Source organism: Nerophis lumbriciformis, linkage group LG17, assembly GCF_033978685.3.
Source record: "Nerophis lumbriciformis linkage group LG17, RoL_Nlum_v2.1, whole genome shotgun sequence".
NCBI lineage: Eukaryota > Metazoa > Chordata > Actinopteri > Syngnathiformes > Syngnathidae > Nerophis > Nerophis lumbriciformis.
This window is the reverse complement of record NC_084564.2, coordinates 24,097,138-24,110,267: the sequence shown is the minus strand read 5'-3', so window position 1 is coordinate 24,110,267 and position 13,130 is coordinate 24,097,138. Positions and strand designations below refer to the sequence as shown.

General features: G+C 39.1%; 2 protein-coding genes across 3 annotated transcripts in view; both read right to left on the bottom strand.

Annotated features, from left to right (window-relative positions):
* Positions 1 to 4,620, bottom strand: part of prkd2 (protein kinase D2) — a 52,703-nt gene extending 48,083 nt beyond the window's left edge. For both annotated transcript variants that reach the window (XM_061972817.2, XM_061972818.2), the window contains exon 1: positions 3,775 to 4,620. In XM_061972817.2, the coding sequence (XP_061828801.2) occupies positions 3,775 to 4,152 (378 nt within the window). In that variant the 5' untranslated portion in view covers positions 4,153 to 4,620. The remainder of the gene's footprint in view (positions 1 to 3,774) is intronic.
* Positions 4,621 to 10,203: 5,583 nt separating this feature from the next.
* The window catches only part of strn4 (striatin, calmodulin binding protein 4), a 53,893-nt gene continuing 50,966 nt past the window's right edge, over positions 10,204 to 13,130 (bottom strand). Inside the window, exon 18 of the mRNA XM_061972926.2 lies at positions 10,204 to 12,989. The gene's annotated coding sequence lies outside the window, so the exon portion shown is untranslated. The remainder of the gene's footprint in view (positions 12,990 to 13,130) is intronic.

Sequence of the window (13,130 nt, the reverse complement as noted above, 5' to 3'; positions counted from 1 at the left end):
ACCTTTCAGCATTAATGGTGCCTTCACAGATGTGTAAGTTACCCATGCCTTGGGCACTAATGCACCCCCATACCATCACAGATGCTGGCTTTTGAACTTTGCGTCGATAACAGTCTGGATGGTTCGCTTCCCCTTTGGTCCGGATGACACGATGTCGAATATTTCCAAAAACAATTTGAAATGTGGACTCGTCAGACCACAGAACACTTTTCCACTTTGCATCAGTCCATCTTAGATTATCTCGGGCCCAGAGAAGACGGCGGCGTTTATGGATATTGTTGATAAATGGCTTTCGCTTTGCATAGTAGAGCTTTAACTTGCACTTACAGATGTAGCGACAAACTGTATTTAGTGACAGTGGTTTTCTGAAGTGTTCCTGAGCCCATGTGGTGATATCCTTTAGAGATTGATGTCGAATTTTGATACATTGCCGTCTGAGGGATCGAAGGTCATGGTCATTCAATGTTGGTTTCCGGCCATGCCGCTTACGTGCAGTGATTTCTCCAGATTCTCTGAACCTTTTGATGATATTATGGACCGTAGATGTTGAAATCCCTAAATTTCTTGCAATTGCACTTTGAGAAACTTTGTTCTTAAACTGTTTGACTATTTGCTCACGCAGTTGTGGACAAAGGGGTGTACCTCGCCCCATCCTTTCTTGTGAAAGACTGAGCATTTTTTGGGAAGCTGTTTTTATACCCAATCATGGCACCCACCTGTTCCCAATCAGCCTGCACACCTGTGGGATGTCCCAAATAAGTGTTTGATGAGCATTCCTCAACTTTATCAGTATGTATTGCCACCTTTCCCAACTTCTTTGTCACGTGTTGCTGGCATCAAATTCTAAAGTTAATGATTATTTGCAAAAAAAAAAAAATGTTTATCAGTTTGAACATCAAATATGTTGTCTTTGTAGCATATTCAACTGACGGTATAGCTCGGTTGGTAGTGGCCGCGCCAGCAACTTGAGGGTCGCAGGTTCGATCCCCGCTTCCGCCATCCTAGTCACTGCCGTTGTGTCCTTGGGCAAGACACTTTACCCACCTGCTCCCAGTGCCACCCACACTGGTTTAAATGTAACTTAGATATTGGGTTTCACAATGTAAAGCGCTTTGAATCACTTGAGAAAAAGCGCTATATAAATGTAATTCACTTCACAATATGGGTTGAAAATGATTTGCAAATAATTGTATTCGGTTTATATTTACATCTAACACAATTTCCCAACTCATATGGAAACGGGGTTTGTATGTATGTATGTGTTTGTATGTATGTGTGTGTGTGTGTGTGTGTGTGTGTGTGTGTGTGTGTGTGTCTGTATGTGTTTGTGTGTCAACATTGGAACAGGCAATCTGTTTGACAGAGGCCAGGTCGTATGTATGTATGCATGTATGTATGTACGTGTGTGTATGTATGTATGTATGTAAGTGTGTGTTTGTGTGTGTGTGTGTGTGTGTGTGTGTGTGTGTGTGTGTGTGTGTGTGTGTGTGTGTGTATGTATGTATGAATGTGTGTGTGTGTGAGTGTGCGTGTGTATGTATGTGTGTATGTATGTATGTATGTACTGTATGTATGTATGTATTTCTCCAGATTCTCTGAACCTTTTGATGATATTATGGACCGTAGACCGTAGGCCATGTGTGTGTGTGTGTGTGTGTGTGTCTACCTTGGTATTCAACATTGGAACAGGCAATCTGTTTGACGGAGGCGAGGTCGTATGTATGTATGTATGTGTGTGTATGTATGTGTATATGTATGAATCAATCAATCAATCCACTTTATTTGTATATCACATTTAAACAACAAAAATGTTTCCAAAGTGCTGCACAACAATATTGTACATACATACATACATGAATGTATGTATGTATGTATGTATGTGTGTCTACCTTGGTGTCAACAATGGAACAGGCAATCTGTTTGACAGAGGCCAGGTCGTATGTATGTATGTGTGTGTGTGTATGTATGTGTATATGTATGAATGTATGTATGTGTGTGTATGTATGAATTAATGTATGTATGTGTGTCTACCTTGGTATTCAACATTGGAACAGGCAATCTGTTTGACGGAGGCCAGGTCGTGTATATGTATGTATGTGGGTGTGTATGTATGTGTATATGTAGGAATCAATCAATCAATCCACTTTATTTGTATAGCACATTTAAACAACAAAAATGTTTCCAAAGTGTTGCACAACAATATTGTACATACATGTATGTATGTATGTATGTATATATGTATGTATATATGTGTGTGTATGTATGAATGAATGTATGTATGTATGTGTGTCTACCTTGGTATTCAACATTGGAACAGGCAATCTGTTTGACGGAGGCGAGGTCGTATGTATGTATGTATGTATGTGTGTGTATGTATGTGTATATGTATGAATCAATCAATCAATCCACTTTATTTGTATATCACATTTAAACAAACAAAAATGTTTCCAAAGTACTGCACAACAATATTGTACATACATACATACATGAATGTATGTATGTATGTATGTGTGTCTACCTTGGTGTCAACAATGGAACAGGCAATCTGTTTGACAGAGGCCAGGTCGTATGTATGTGTGTGTGTGTGTGTGTGTATGTATGTGTATATGTATGAATGTATGTATGTATGTATGAATTAATGTATGTATGTGTGTCTACCTTGGTATTCAACATTGGAACAGGCAATCTGTTTGACGGAGGCCAGGTCGTATGTATGTATGTATGTATGTATGTATGTGGGTGTGTATGTATGTGTATATGTAGGAATCAATCAATCAATCCACTTTATTTGTATAGCACATTTAAACAACAAAAATGTTTTCAAAGTGTTGCACAACAATATTGTACATACATGTATGTATGTATGTATGTATATATGTATGTATATATGTGTGTGTATGTATGAATGAATGTATGTATGTATGTGTGTCTACCTTGGTATTCAACATTGGAACAGGCAATCTGTTTGACGGAGGCGAGGTCGTATGTATGTATGTGTGTGTATGTATGTGTATATGTATGAATCAATCAATCAATCCACTTTATTTGTATATCACATTTAAACAAACAAAAATGTTTCCAAAGTGCTGCACAACAATATTGTACATACATGAATGTATGTATGTATGTATGTGTGTCTACCTTGGTGTCAACAATGGAACAGGCAATCTGTTTGACAGAGGCCAGGTCGTATGTATGTATGTATGTGTGTGTGTGTGTGTATGTATGTGTATATGTATGAATGTATGTATGTATGTATGAATTAATGTATGTATGTGTGTCTACCTTGGTATTCAACATTGGAACAGGCAATCTGTTTGACGGAGGCCAGGTCGTATGTATGTATGTATGTATGTATGTGGGTGTGTATGTATGTGTATATGTAGGAATCAATCAATCAATCCACTTTATTTGTATAGCACATTTAAACAACAAAAATGTTTCCAAAGTGTTGCACAACAATATTGTACATACATGTATGTATGTATGTACCTTGGTGTCAACAATGGAACGGGCAATCTGAAGGAGGCCAGGTTGTATGTGTGTATGTGTATGTGTATGTATGTATGTATGTATGTATGTATGTATGTATGTATGTATGTATGTATGTGTGTATGTATGTGTGTATGTGTGTGTGTGTGTGTGTGTGTGTGTGTGTGTGTGTGTGTGTGTGTGTGTGTGTGTGTGTGTGTGTGTGTGTGTGTGTGTGTGTGTGTGTGTGTGTGTGTGTGTGTGTGTGTGTGTGTGTGTGTGTGTGTGTGTGTGTGTGTCTACCTTGGTGTCAACAATGGAACAGGCAATCTGTTTGACGTAGGCCAGGTCTGCACTCTGTGGCATCAGGACCGACTCTCTGGCCAAGCCGATCTGGATGCTGAAGGACACCCCGGCTGGAGTCGGGGACATTAGGGGCATGGGGCCACCCCCTGAGGAGCCGTGATCCTGGGCCATGTCCGCGAAGGCCCCATGGGGCGATGTGGGGGGTGCGTGGATGGGGCTGACGGGAGAAGAAGCAGGCAGTGCCGCCGGCGGCCCCGGGGGGAAGAAGGGCTGCACCAGGGATCTTGGGGACATGCAGGGGCTGACGTTGGCCATGTCTACACCTGAGAAGGTCTGCACACTCAGTAAGACGCACTCGGGAGAAGACAGGCTCATTCAGAAGGTGCACCTGGAGCTCATTGGAGCTTCCTTGCCACTCTTCTGAAAAGAAAGATCCCTCTCCAGGAAGTGCTCTTCGGTCTTCTCGTTCTCTTACACTTGGGAGGGAATCTGCGCTCCTCTTCTCCCTCCTGAAGTCGCACCACTGAGAATAAAAGTCCACACACAAAACGTGCTTGTCACAGAGAAAAAAAGGAAAGAAAAAAAAAATAAGGAAAAAAGTGCAATACAACTTCGTCGGTCTTCTCCGGAGTTCTACAAAATGGCCTCCTCTTCAGCGGGAACGTGCGAGAATGAAGGCGGTCGACAGGCTGCGCTCATTTAACGACTCTTTTCTCTTTTAGCCCCACTCTTGTTTTTTTGCTGTGGTTGTTGTGAAAAGTAAAGAAAAACCAGCGGGGACGCAGCGAGATTCACCAATGCGCCAGCTACCGTAGCTCCGCCCACCACTCCGACAGGAAGTGAAGTGAGTGACAGCCGTCTAAACCAATAGAACGTCCCTAAGGGCGGAGCTTATAAAATCGACCTTTTTCCGGGTTTCTTGGCTTATTCTTGACTCTTTTCCTTGCTAAGATCCTCTTTCATCGGCCGAGGGGGGGAATTCCACACCGAAAAAAACAGTCCCTCTCCTGTTAAAATGCATTTCCTGTTTTTTTTCCCCCTCCCCTCCTTTGACATGCTATACTTCATTCATCCTGCACTTTCCCTCGACACACCTGTGTTCCAGGCAGCAAAAACACCACCACACCTTCTACTGTTATTCTTTAATTGTACACTAGAATGGATTGAAAGTGGCAACACAGAGGCCAAAAATATGAAATACACTTGCACAGGTGTCAGACTCAAGGCCAGAGGTCCAAATCTGGACCGCCACATGTCAATCAATCAATGAATCAATCAAAGAGTATTTATACAGCCCTTAATCACAAGTGTCTCAAAGGGCTGCACAAGCCACAACAACATCCTCCAATGGGATACAATGAGAAACATAATGTTAATACATAATGTTAAAATGGCCCATTGCGTCATTGTAAGCGCCCCACCGCATCATTTTACGTGGCCTGCGAAAGACTGGAAATTTAAAAAAAAAGCTCTTTCTGGCTGAATGCATTTATTCTTTCAAATTTTGACAAAAACAATGTTGCACTTGCAATTGCATATGTCCTACACTTTAATATTTGTTGGGGGTTGTCAAAAATAATCCATGAATTATCTGCTTGTCATCATTTCAAAGCAAAGTTATCCATCAATCTGTAAAAAAACAAAATATATATATATATATATATATATAATCAAAAACAGTTGCTTTTGCAAATTGTGCAAAGAGGTTATTATACTAATCCAAATAGGTTCATTAAGTCTTCAAAAAGTTATGCAATTTGTTACTCTTATAGCTGTGTGTTTATTTCCCCTACAACTGTTGCCTTCCTCAGAGGTTGTCACGTGAAGATGTTGCAAGTAAAAATGACCGCATTTTTTTGGACTATAAGGCGCACTTAAAATCCTTTAATTTTCTCAAAAATCGATAGTGCGCCTTATAGTGTTGTCCGGGTACCGGTACCAAAATTATTTCTGTACTTTTCTAAATAAAGGGCACCACAAAACATGTCATTATTGGCTTTATTTGAACAAAAAAAAATCTACATACATTACATTAAACATATGTTTCTTATTGCAAGTTTGTCCTTAAATAAAATAATGAACATACTAGATGACTTGTCTTTTAGTAGTAAGTAAACAAAGGCTCCTAATTTAGTCTGCTGACATATGCAGTAACATATTGTGTCATTTATCATTCTATTATTTTGTCAAAATTATAAAGGATAAGCGGTGCAAAATGAATTATTAATCTACTTGTTCATTTACTGTTAATATCTGCTTACTTTCTCTTTTAACATGTTCTATCTACACTTCTGTTAAAATGTAATAATCACTTATTCTTCTGTTTGATATTTTACATTAGTTTTGGATGATACAACAAATTTAGGTATCAATACGATACCAAGTAGTTACAGGATCATACATTGGTCATATTCAAAGTTTTCATGTGTCCAGGGACATATTGAGTATATAAACATAATATAAATTTAAAAAAAAAACGAAAGAAGATGTTGTGATGCCAAAAAATATCAACGTAATCATAGTAATTTCGACTAGATACGCTACTGTACTTGGTATCATTACAGTGGATGTTAGGTGTAGATCCACCAATGGCGTTTGTTTACATTGTGACGCCGGTGAGCTACGGTGTGTAGTGAAGCATGTTTAGCTATTCCTCGTCCTGCAGGGATAAAACTTGTAAGAAACTTACTGTACTTTTCAGAGGCGGTATAGTACCGAAAAAGATTCATTAGTATCGCGATACTATACTAATACCGGTATACCGTACAACCCTAGCGCCTTATAACCCGGTGCGCCTAATGTACGGAATAATTTTGGTTGAGCTTACCGACCTCAAAGCTATTTTATTTGGTACATGGTGTAATGATGAGTGTGACCAGTAGATGGCAGTCAAACATAAGAGATATGTTTAGACTGCAAATAGACTGAAAATAAAGAATATTACACACGGCACTCAAAAATTTGTCAAAATGTTTTAGTACGACTTTGAAGCCGCACCGCTTGATGGATTGTCGACCCATTATGGCTACCATAGTCAGCGATACAAGTATTACTATGGTGTGTGTATAAGGACCGCAAAATGGCACCCATTAGCAGACATATTATCTAACGTTTTGTTTCACAATATTATGAAAAACCAACTTTTCTTACCTTCTGGTACCTGCTGATCTGTATTTGGGATCTGCATAAGTCCTGCCTGAAAATTACCGTAGTCTATAAGCTTCTTCTTTTTCTCTATCTTCTTGTTATGGAGCATTCACCCTCTGCTGTTGCCATTTCTAATAAAAAGTAGCATAAAGTTCTAACTTATATCTCGCTATGAAAGCGCTAAAACATACCGGTATAGTGAGTTTACATTATTCACCCAAGGAACGAACTTTAGTTATTAGAGAGTTCCGGTCGGACGGTTTTTCAATGGAAAACATTTCCGGTGTTGGTGTTGCACTAGTGAGCCACGGATGAGGAGATGCTGCTCCGTTATTGATTGAAGTAAAGTCTGAATGTCATTAAAACAGTTAGCTCCATCCTTTGACACTCCTTCCACTCCCGTCCTTGCACGCTACACCGCTACAACAAAGATGACGGGGAGAAGACGCTGTCGAAGGTGAGCCACGTAAATAAGACCGCCCACAAAGCGGCGCATCCTGAAGCGACTGTCAAGCGACTTGAAGATGATCTGTAAAACATCATCTATGCAACATTTTGATCAAAGAACCACCATTACATGTTATGTAATGATTTGGGAATGTCCGGCGGGCCAGATTGAAAAGCTTAACGGGCTGGGCCTTCATTTGCCCAGGTCTGGTGTAAAGTAAAGATGATCTGATTAACGGAGGATGATCCTGTGATGAGGTGACGACTTGGCCAGGGTGTACCCGCCTTTCGCTCGCGTGCAGCTCCTACACCTTTTTTTTACTGCGGAAGATTTACCGATTTAGATGTAGATTTAACGGTTAGCTATATTTAGTGTGAAAAATTAATTTAAACTTAAATATGATCAAAATGACCTAAAGCTTAGACTTAACATTTAGATTTAAGATTTAGGTTTAGATTTAACATATAGCACCCACAATTAAGGATAAGCGGTAGAAAATGGATGGATGGATGGAATTAGATGTATATTTAACATGTAAGTTTAGATTTAAGATTTTGGTTTAGATTTAACATTTAGATATAATAGAGTCGACATTTAATTTAAACTTAAATGTGATGAAATTAGTTAAGTTTGAGAAAAGTTTGCTGGAAAAGTGTGACTGAACTTTTACATTCGTCACCCCATAACTTGTACGTAAGTTTTTCCTACGCTGCCAAATAAATTGATTATATTTGACTTTTCTTCTCTCACCTAATTTTTGACCCAAAATGTTGACGCTTCCAATATTTTGCGCCACACCGCCAAAAGACATTAATTTAGTTTAAAAAGAAAAAGCCGTAATATGAAGTATTTAGATTTTTTTTTACATGCAGAATTTTACTAGAAATAGTTTTAATCACAGACAAACGCAAATAAATCAACCAAAGTAAGACAGAAATTAATCAATAGTCTAACGTGTAAAAATTGGGTAAATTACTAATATTTTGCTGTCATACCAGATTTGTCCACAGGAGGGCAGAGTTGTAGCAACAGCGGATGAATGGTTCATAAAGGGCTATTGCCTTTCATGCAAAATCTTCAAATTATTTTTGCAACAGTTCTTCTACAACATGTAGTGTATTACAGTATAAGCTTGAGAATTACATTTAAGTGCTGCAGACCATAAAAAAAAAACGAAATCCACACAGTCACTGTACAAAACCGTGTTTTTTTATCCTTTTTACCTTTAACGACATACAACTAGCGACCCATGAAACAAACAAAAACAAACAAACAGGGGTCTCATTTGATACAAGCTAGAATGCAGTTCAAAAATATATAATAAAACCAAATTATTATTAATAAAAAGCAGGTCTCTTATCCCTTGTAGTTAAGAGGAAATTGTTTGAATACAGTTTAATATGATGTACAAAGTATCACACAGTGATAAATTGCGAATAAAAAAATAAAAACACAAAAATTGAGTCCTTTAACTTGGCCTCTGACTGGTAATTTTTTTTTTGTTTTCTTGATTTTTTTTTTGCATTTATGTTCATATTTTTTTACAAGTTGTACATTGTCATCAATCACAAGCAAGTCCTATGCCTAGTAAAGGAGAATAAATCACATGTATGCTTCTACAGAATTCTTACATCTTCATTTCAATCAAAACAGATGGAAAAGCAAACAAAAAAAACTTTTTTTTCCCTCGGCGCTCAGTTGGCCTTCAGCAAATCTCACTTGATAAATACTGAATTGTGGATTGACACGTGTTTTAAACAGGAAGTCCACACACTAAACAAATATCCTTTGCAAAATCAGAAAAGGCTGCAATATGCATGCCCGGCCAGTAGTCGGCGATGTGGCGCATGCATCGTAAGAGGGAGACCCTGTTTAAATGCTCTTGGGTCTTCTCGGTGATTAGGAATTTTTCCGACCTCTGAGGTACCCTGTTCTCAAACTAGTCTCTCGTAGGGATAGGCATGATATGATTGACGAATAGGCTGGTTGACAGCTTGAGTATTTGGTAACGTGGTCGTGTTGTAACCGAAAGGTTACTGGTTCGATCTCGGCCTGAGCGTCCTAGAACAAGACACAGAACCTCTAACTGCTCCTGATGGTGGTTAGCACCTTGCATGGCAGCTTCCACCATCAACATTCCACAATTTTGTCGTTCCTAATGTGCAATGACAATAAAAGCCGATTCTAATTCTAAGAGTGCACTACTTGGCTGCAAGCAGCAGGGGCGCTGTCGTTCTGGCTTTACTAGTCTGTGGCCTGAAGAAGAACATAACATTAACAGTGAGAACTCTCGATTGTAACTCTTCGGCAATGTCATTATTCTGCTAAAAAACGAGTCGATAAATAATAACGCCCATCCCGAGTCTATAGAACGCAATGAAAAGTCATCATGTTTGCTTTTACAAAATTATTTTTCTTGGGGTTTTTTTTACTTTATAAATAAACCCTTAAAAACGACATTCCCTTCAAAGGGGAACTGCACTTATTTTGGAATTTTGCCCATCAATCCACAATACTTATAGAGACAAGAACAAACATGTTTATCCATTTTCTGTGCATTTCAAATAGTAAAAAACTGCTAGCAAGAAGCGGCTAAGAATGTGGCTAATGAGTCATCTATTCCGCCTATAAAGACCTCTAAAAAAAATTAAATAAACGCCAACGATGCTCCATTTCCGGCACCTGCATATTAACCAAGATATATAGCTAACGTCAAGGAACTACTTTCTTTGGTGTCATGATACGTCGCTCTTCAGACTACCTCGCTAGCGTGAGCTGCTTCTGTTGTAATTAGGAGTCAGGATAAGTTAATCGCCAACTCGGGTTGTGTGATATAAACAATATAAATACCATTTTGGCAGACAATAAAGCTCTTATTACTATAAACATGCATGTTGATGACACATTCTAGCTGTGTGACGCTAATCCGACAGTGACAAGCGAACGACCGCGTCCCCTAGCGTGTTTGAGATAGCGGCTAACTCATCCTCGCCTCCTTGGTGGAAAATAACAGTTTCTTGTACTGCAAGTCACATGCTATAGCTAAACATCCTACACTACACTGTAGGATACAAAAAGCCATGTTAACCCCTAATGTAAACAGAAGTGGGCAGATAATACAAATATCGATTGTATCAATACCAAGTATGGTCGAATAAATAATTTTTGGGCTGTTTTTTTGTTATATAGGACTTTAAATCTGACCCAGTAGTAGTTTTTGCTTATGTTTAGTTATTCTGCACCATCAAATTTATTTGCTCAATATATTGTAATTAAAAGATATAAGAAAAGAATTTAATATTTAAATGATATCATTAGACCGCCTTCCTGTGTATCGTTTTTACAATCGTGATCAAGAATTGAATCAGTTACAACAGAAACTATCAAGGCGCCAACAGTAAATGATCAAGTAGATTAATAATAGTTTGGACAAAACAATACAGCTGTTCAGCAGCTAAATTAGGAAACTTGGTAACCCGTTTCAAAATGGTTCTATTATCATTTATATACCAAATAATATATTGTGATATCAATTGTTATCGCAGGAGGCTGAAATATCTAAATTTTAAGTCATATCTCCCATCCCTAGAACAAACTTGAACCTATAACTCCCATCAAATGAGCAGCATAATTTAATAACCGCAACATTGCTTTTTTTTTTTTTAATATGAGAGGATAATTTAGAAATGAGCAGTGCTGAAAGATACAACCATCCCAGTGAGAGTGGACAATGTGAGTCACTGTTTTATGTTGTATTTGAAACATTTAGCGCATAGCTACTGTGGCTACGTGAAATCAATGCGTGGAGAAAAGACGTTCCAGGTAATGCTTAAAATGAGCCAAATACCGTAAATATTGCACGTTATCATAAATGTGCACGTTACCACATTACATACGTACTTGCAGCATGTATATACAACTGTGTCGGAGGCTTTTTGGATGGTTTTTAGAGTGCTTTACAGGTGGAATAGATCGTATCCCCATTACCTGTATTGTAAGCTGCCTCTTTTCTTATGCTTTCTGAACTCACTATGTTCACCGCTCGCTGTGCATATCCTACCAAGTCAGACCTACACTGTTTCAATGTCCATTTCTCAGATGATATAATCGTTGATGACTGAAGTGCTGATATCAACCAAACCTAACCCCCCCCACCCCAACCCCCTACACATCCTATCCCCCGGATTGTAAATAATGTAAATAATTCAATGTATATACTCTGATGATTAACTTGTGTGATGACTGTATTATGCCGATAGTATATATTTGTACCATGAATTGATTAACGTTAAACAAGTTGAAAAACTTATTGGGGTGTTACCATTTAGTGGTCAATTGTACGGAATATGTACTGTACTGTGCAATCTACTAATAAAAATTTCAATCAATCAATCTTACGAGCAGTTTTTCACTATTGAGCATGCACGGAAAAGGGAAAGCCATGTGTGTTCTTGTCTCACGTAAGGATTGTGGGTGATGGGCAAAATGGCAAACTAAAGTGCAGATGAGTGCTGTGAACTGACGCTCTTTCACCCACGACATTGCTTCCTGTGTTTGGTGACAGAAGGGACCGCTATTAGCCATTAGCATTAGCATCCAGGGCGGCTAACGTGCTACTGTGCAACTCATGCACTACTAGCCAAGGTGATGACCAGCTTCTTTTTTTTTTTTTTTTAAAGCCTGAACGCGCCCACTGACACGGGCGCTAATGAAAGGAACACACAACAATGTGAGGAAGCTACAGATGTCTCTCACATCCAACAGACAGAGGAGGGGATTTAGTTCTATATAAAAAAAAAAAAAGACCGGTCAATGAAATGATTCCACTGTGAAGTCTCTGCAAAAGAACACTAACACAGGCTTCCGTAGCACCATGATTTCACTAGTGCAAATACAGACACACACTTCTGTACAGTAAAAGCAGCACACCCCCAGACACAGGCCTCACCCTGCACTCTGTGCCCGACCTTAAACGGACCAAGGGTGTGCTAAACATTCATGACACTCACACAGTGAACCTACGGGTCGTGGCAAAGTTGAAATTAAAGCTATTAAAGTTGAAACACTGGCATGTGGAACATTCTCAGACCGTGGGTAAGAAAACAACAAACACACATATTCACACACTGCTCCTTTAAAAGTCTTTGGAATGACTCCACCATGTTTTTGATATCGCGGCTACTCAGTCACACTGTGCTATACCAGCAGGCTGGCCAGTGGAACAATTGGACACAAGTTTGTTGACTAATAAAATGACATGTGAGGTCGCGTTTCTCCTTGGAGGGTTTTGAAATTAGTAGACCTGTAGGGTGGGAGGGGGAGCAGAATAGCGCACTGTAGTGTAGAAAAAAAGTGTTTCTCCTTAGGTGAGTTTTATCAGAGGAGCTTCTAGCGTCATTAAAAAACTAAGTAGAGTGATTTGTATAACAACAAGTCACTGAGGCATAAAACTGTGAGGAAGTGAGGGGCGGTGACGTCCTGTGACAACAACCCAGCCAGTGGGGTGCAGGACAACCGTGTGTGTGTGTGTGTGTGTGTGTGTGTTTGTGTGAGAGTGTGTGAGTGTGAGGGCAGAAATAATGTCCTCTGTTGTCTCTTTCGGCCCAGTTGAGGGTGTCTGGAAAGATAAAAAAAAGAAGAAGGCATAAACCAGTGTTTTTCAACCTTTTCTGAGCCAAGGCACATTTTTTTCATTGAAAAAATCCGGAGGCACACCACCAGCAGAAAGCATAAAAAAATGAAACTCAGCAGCCAATAT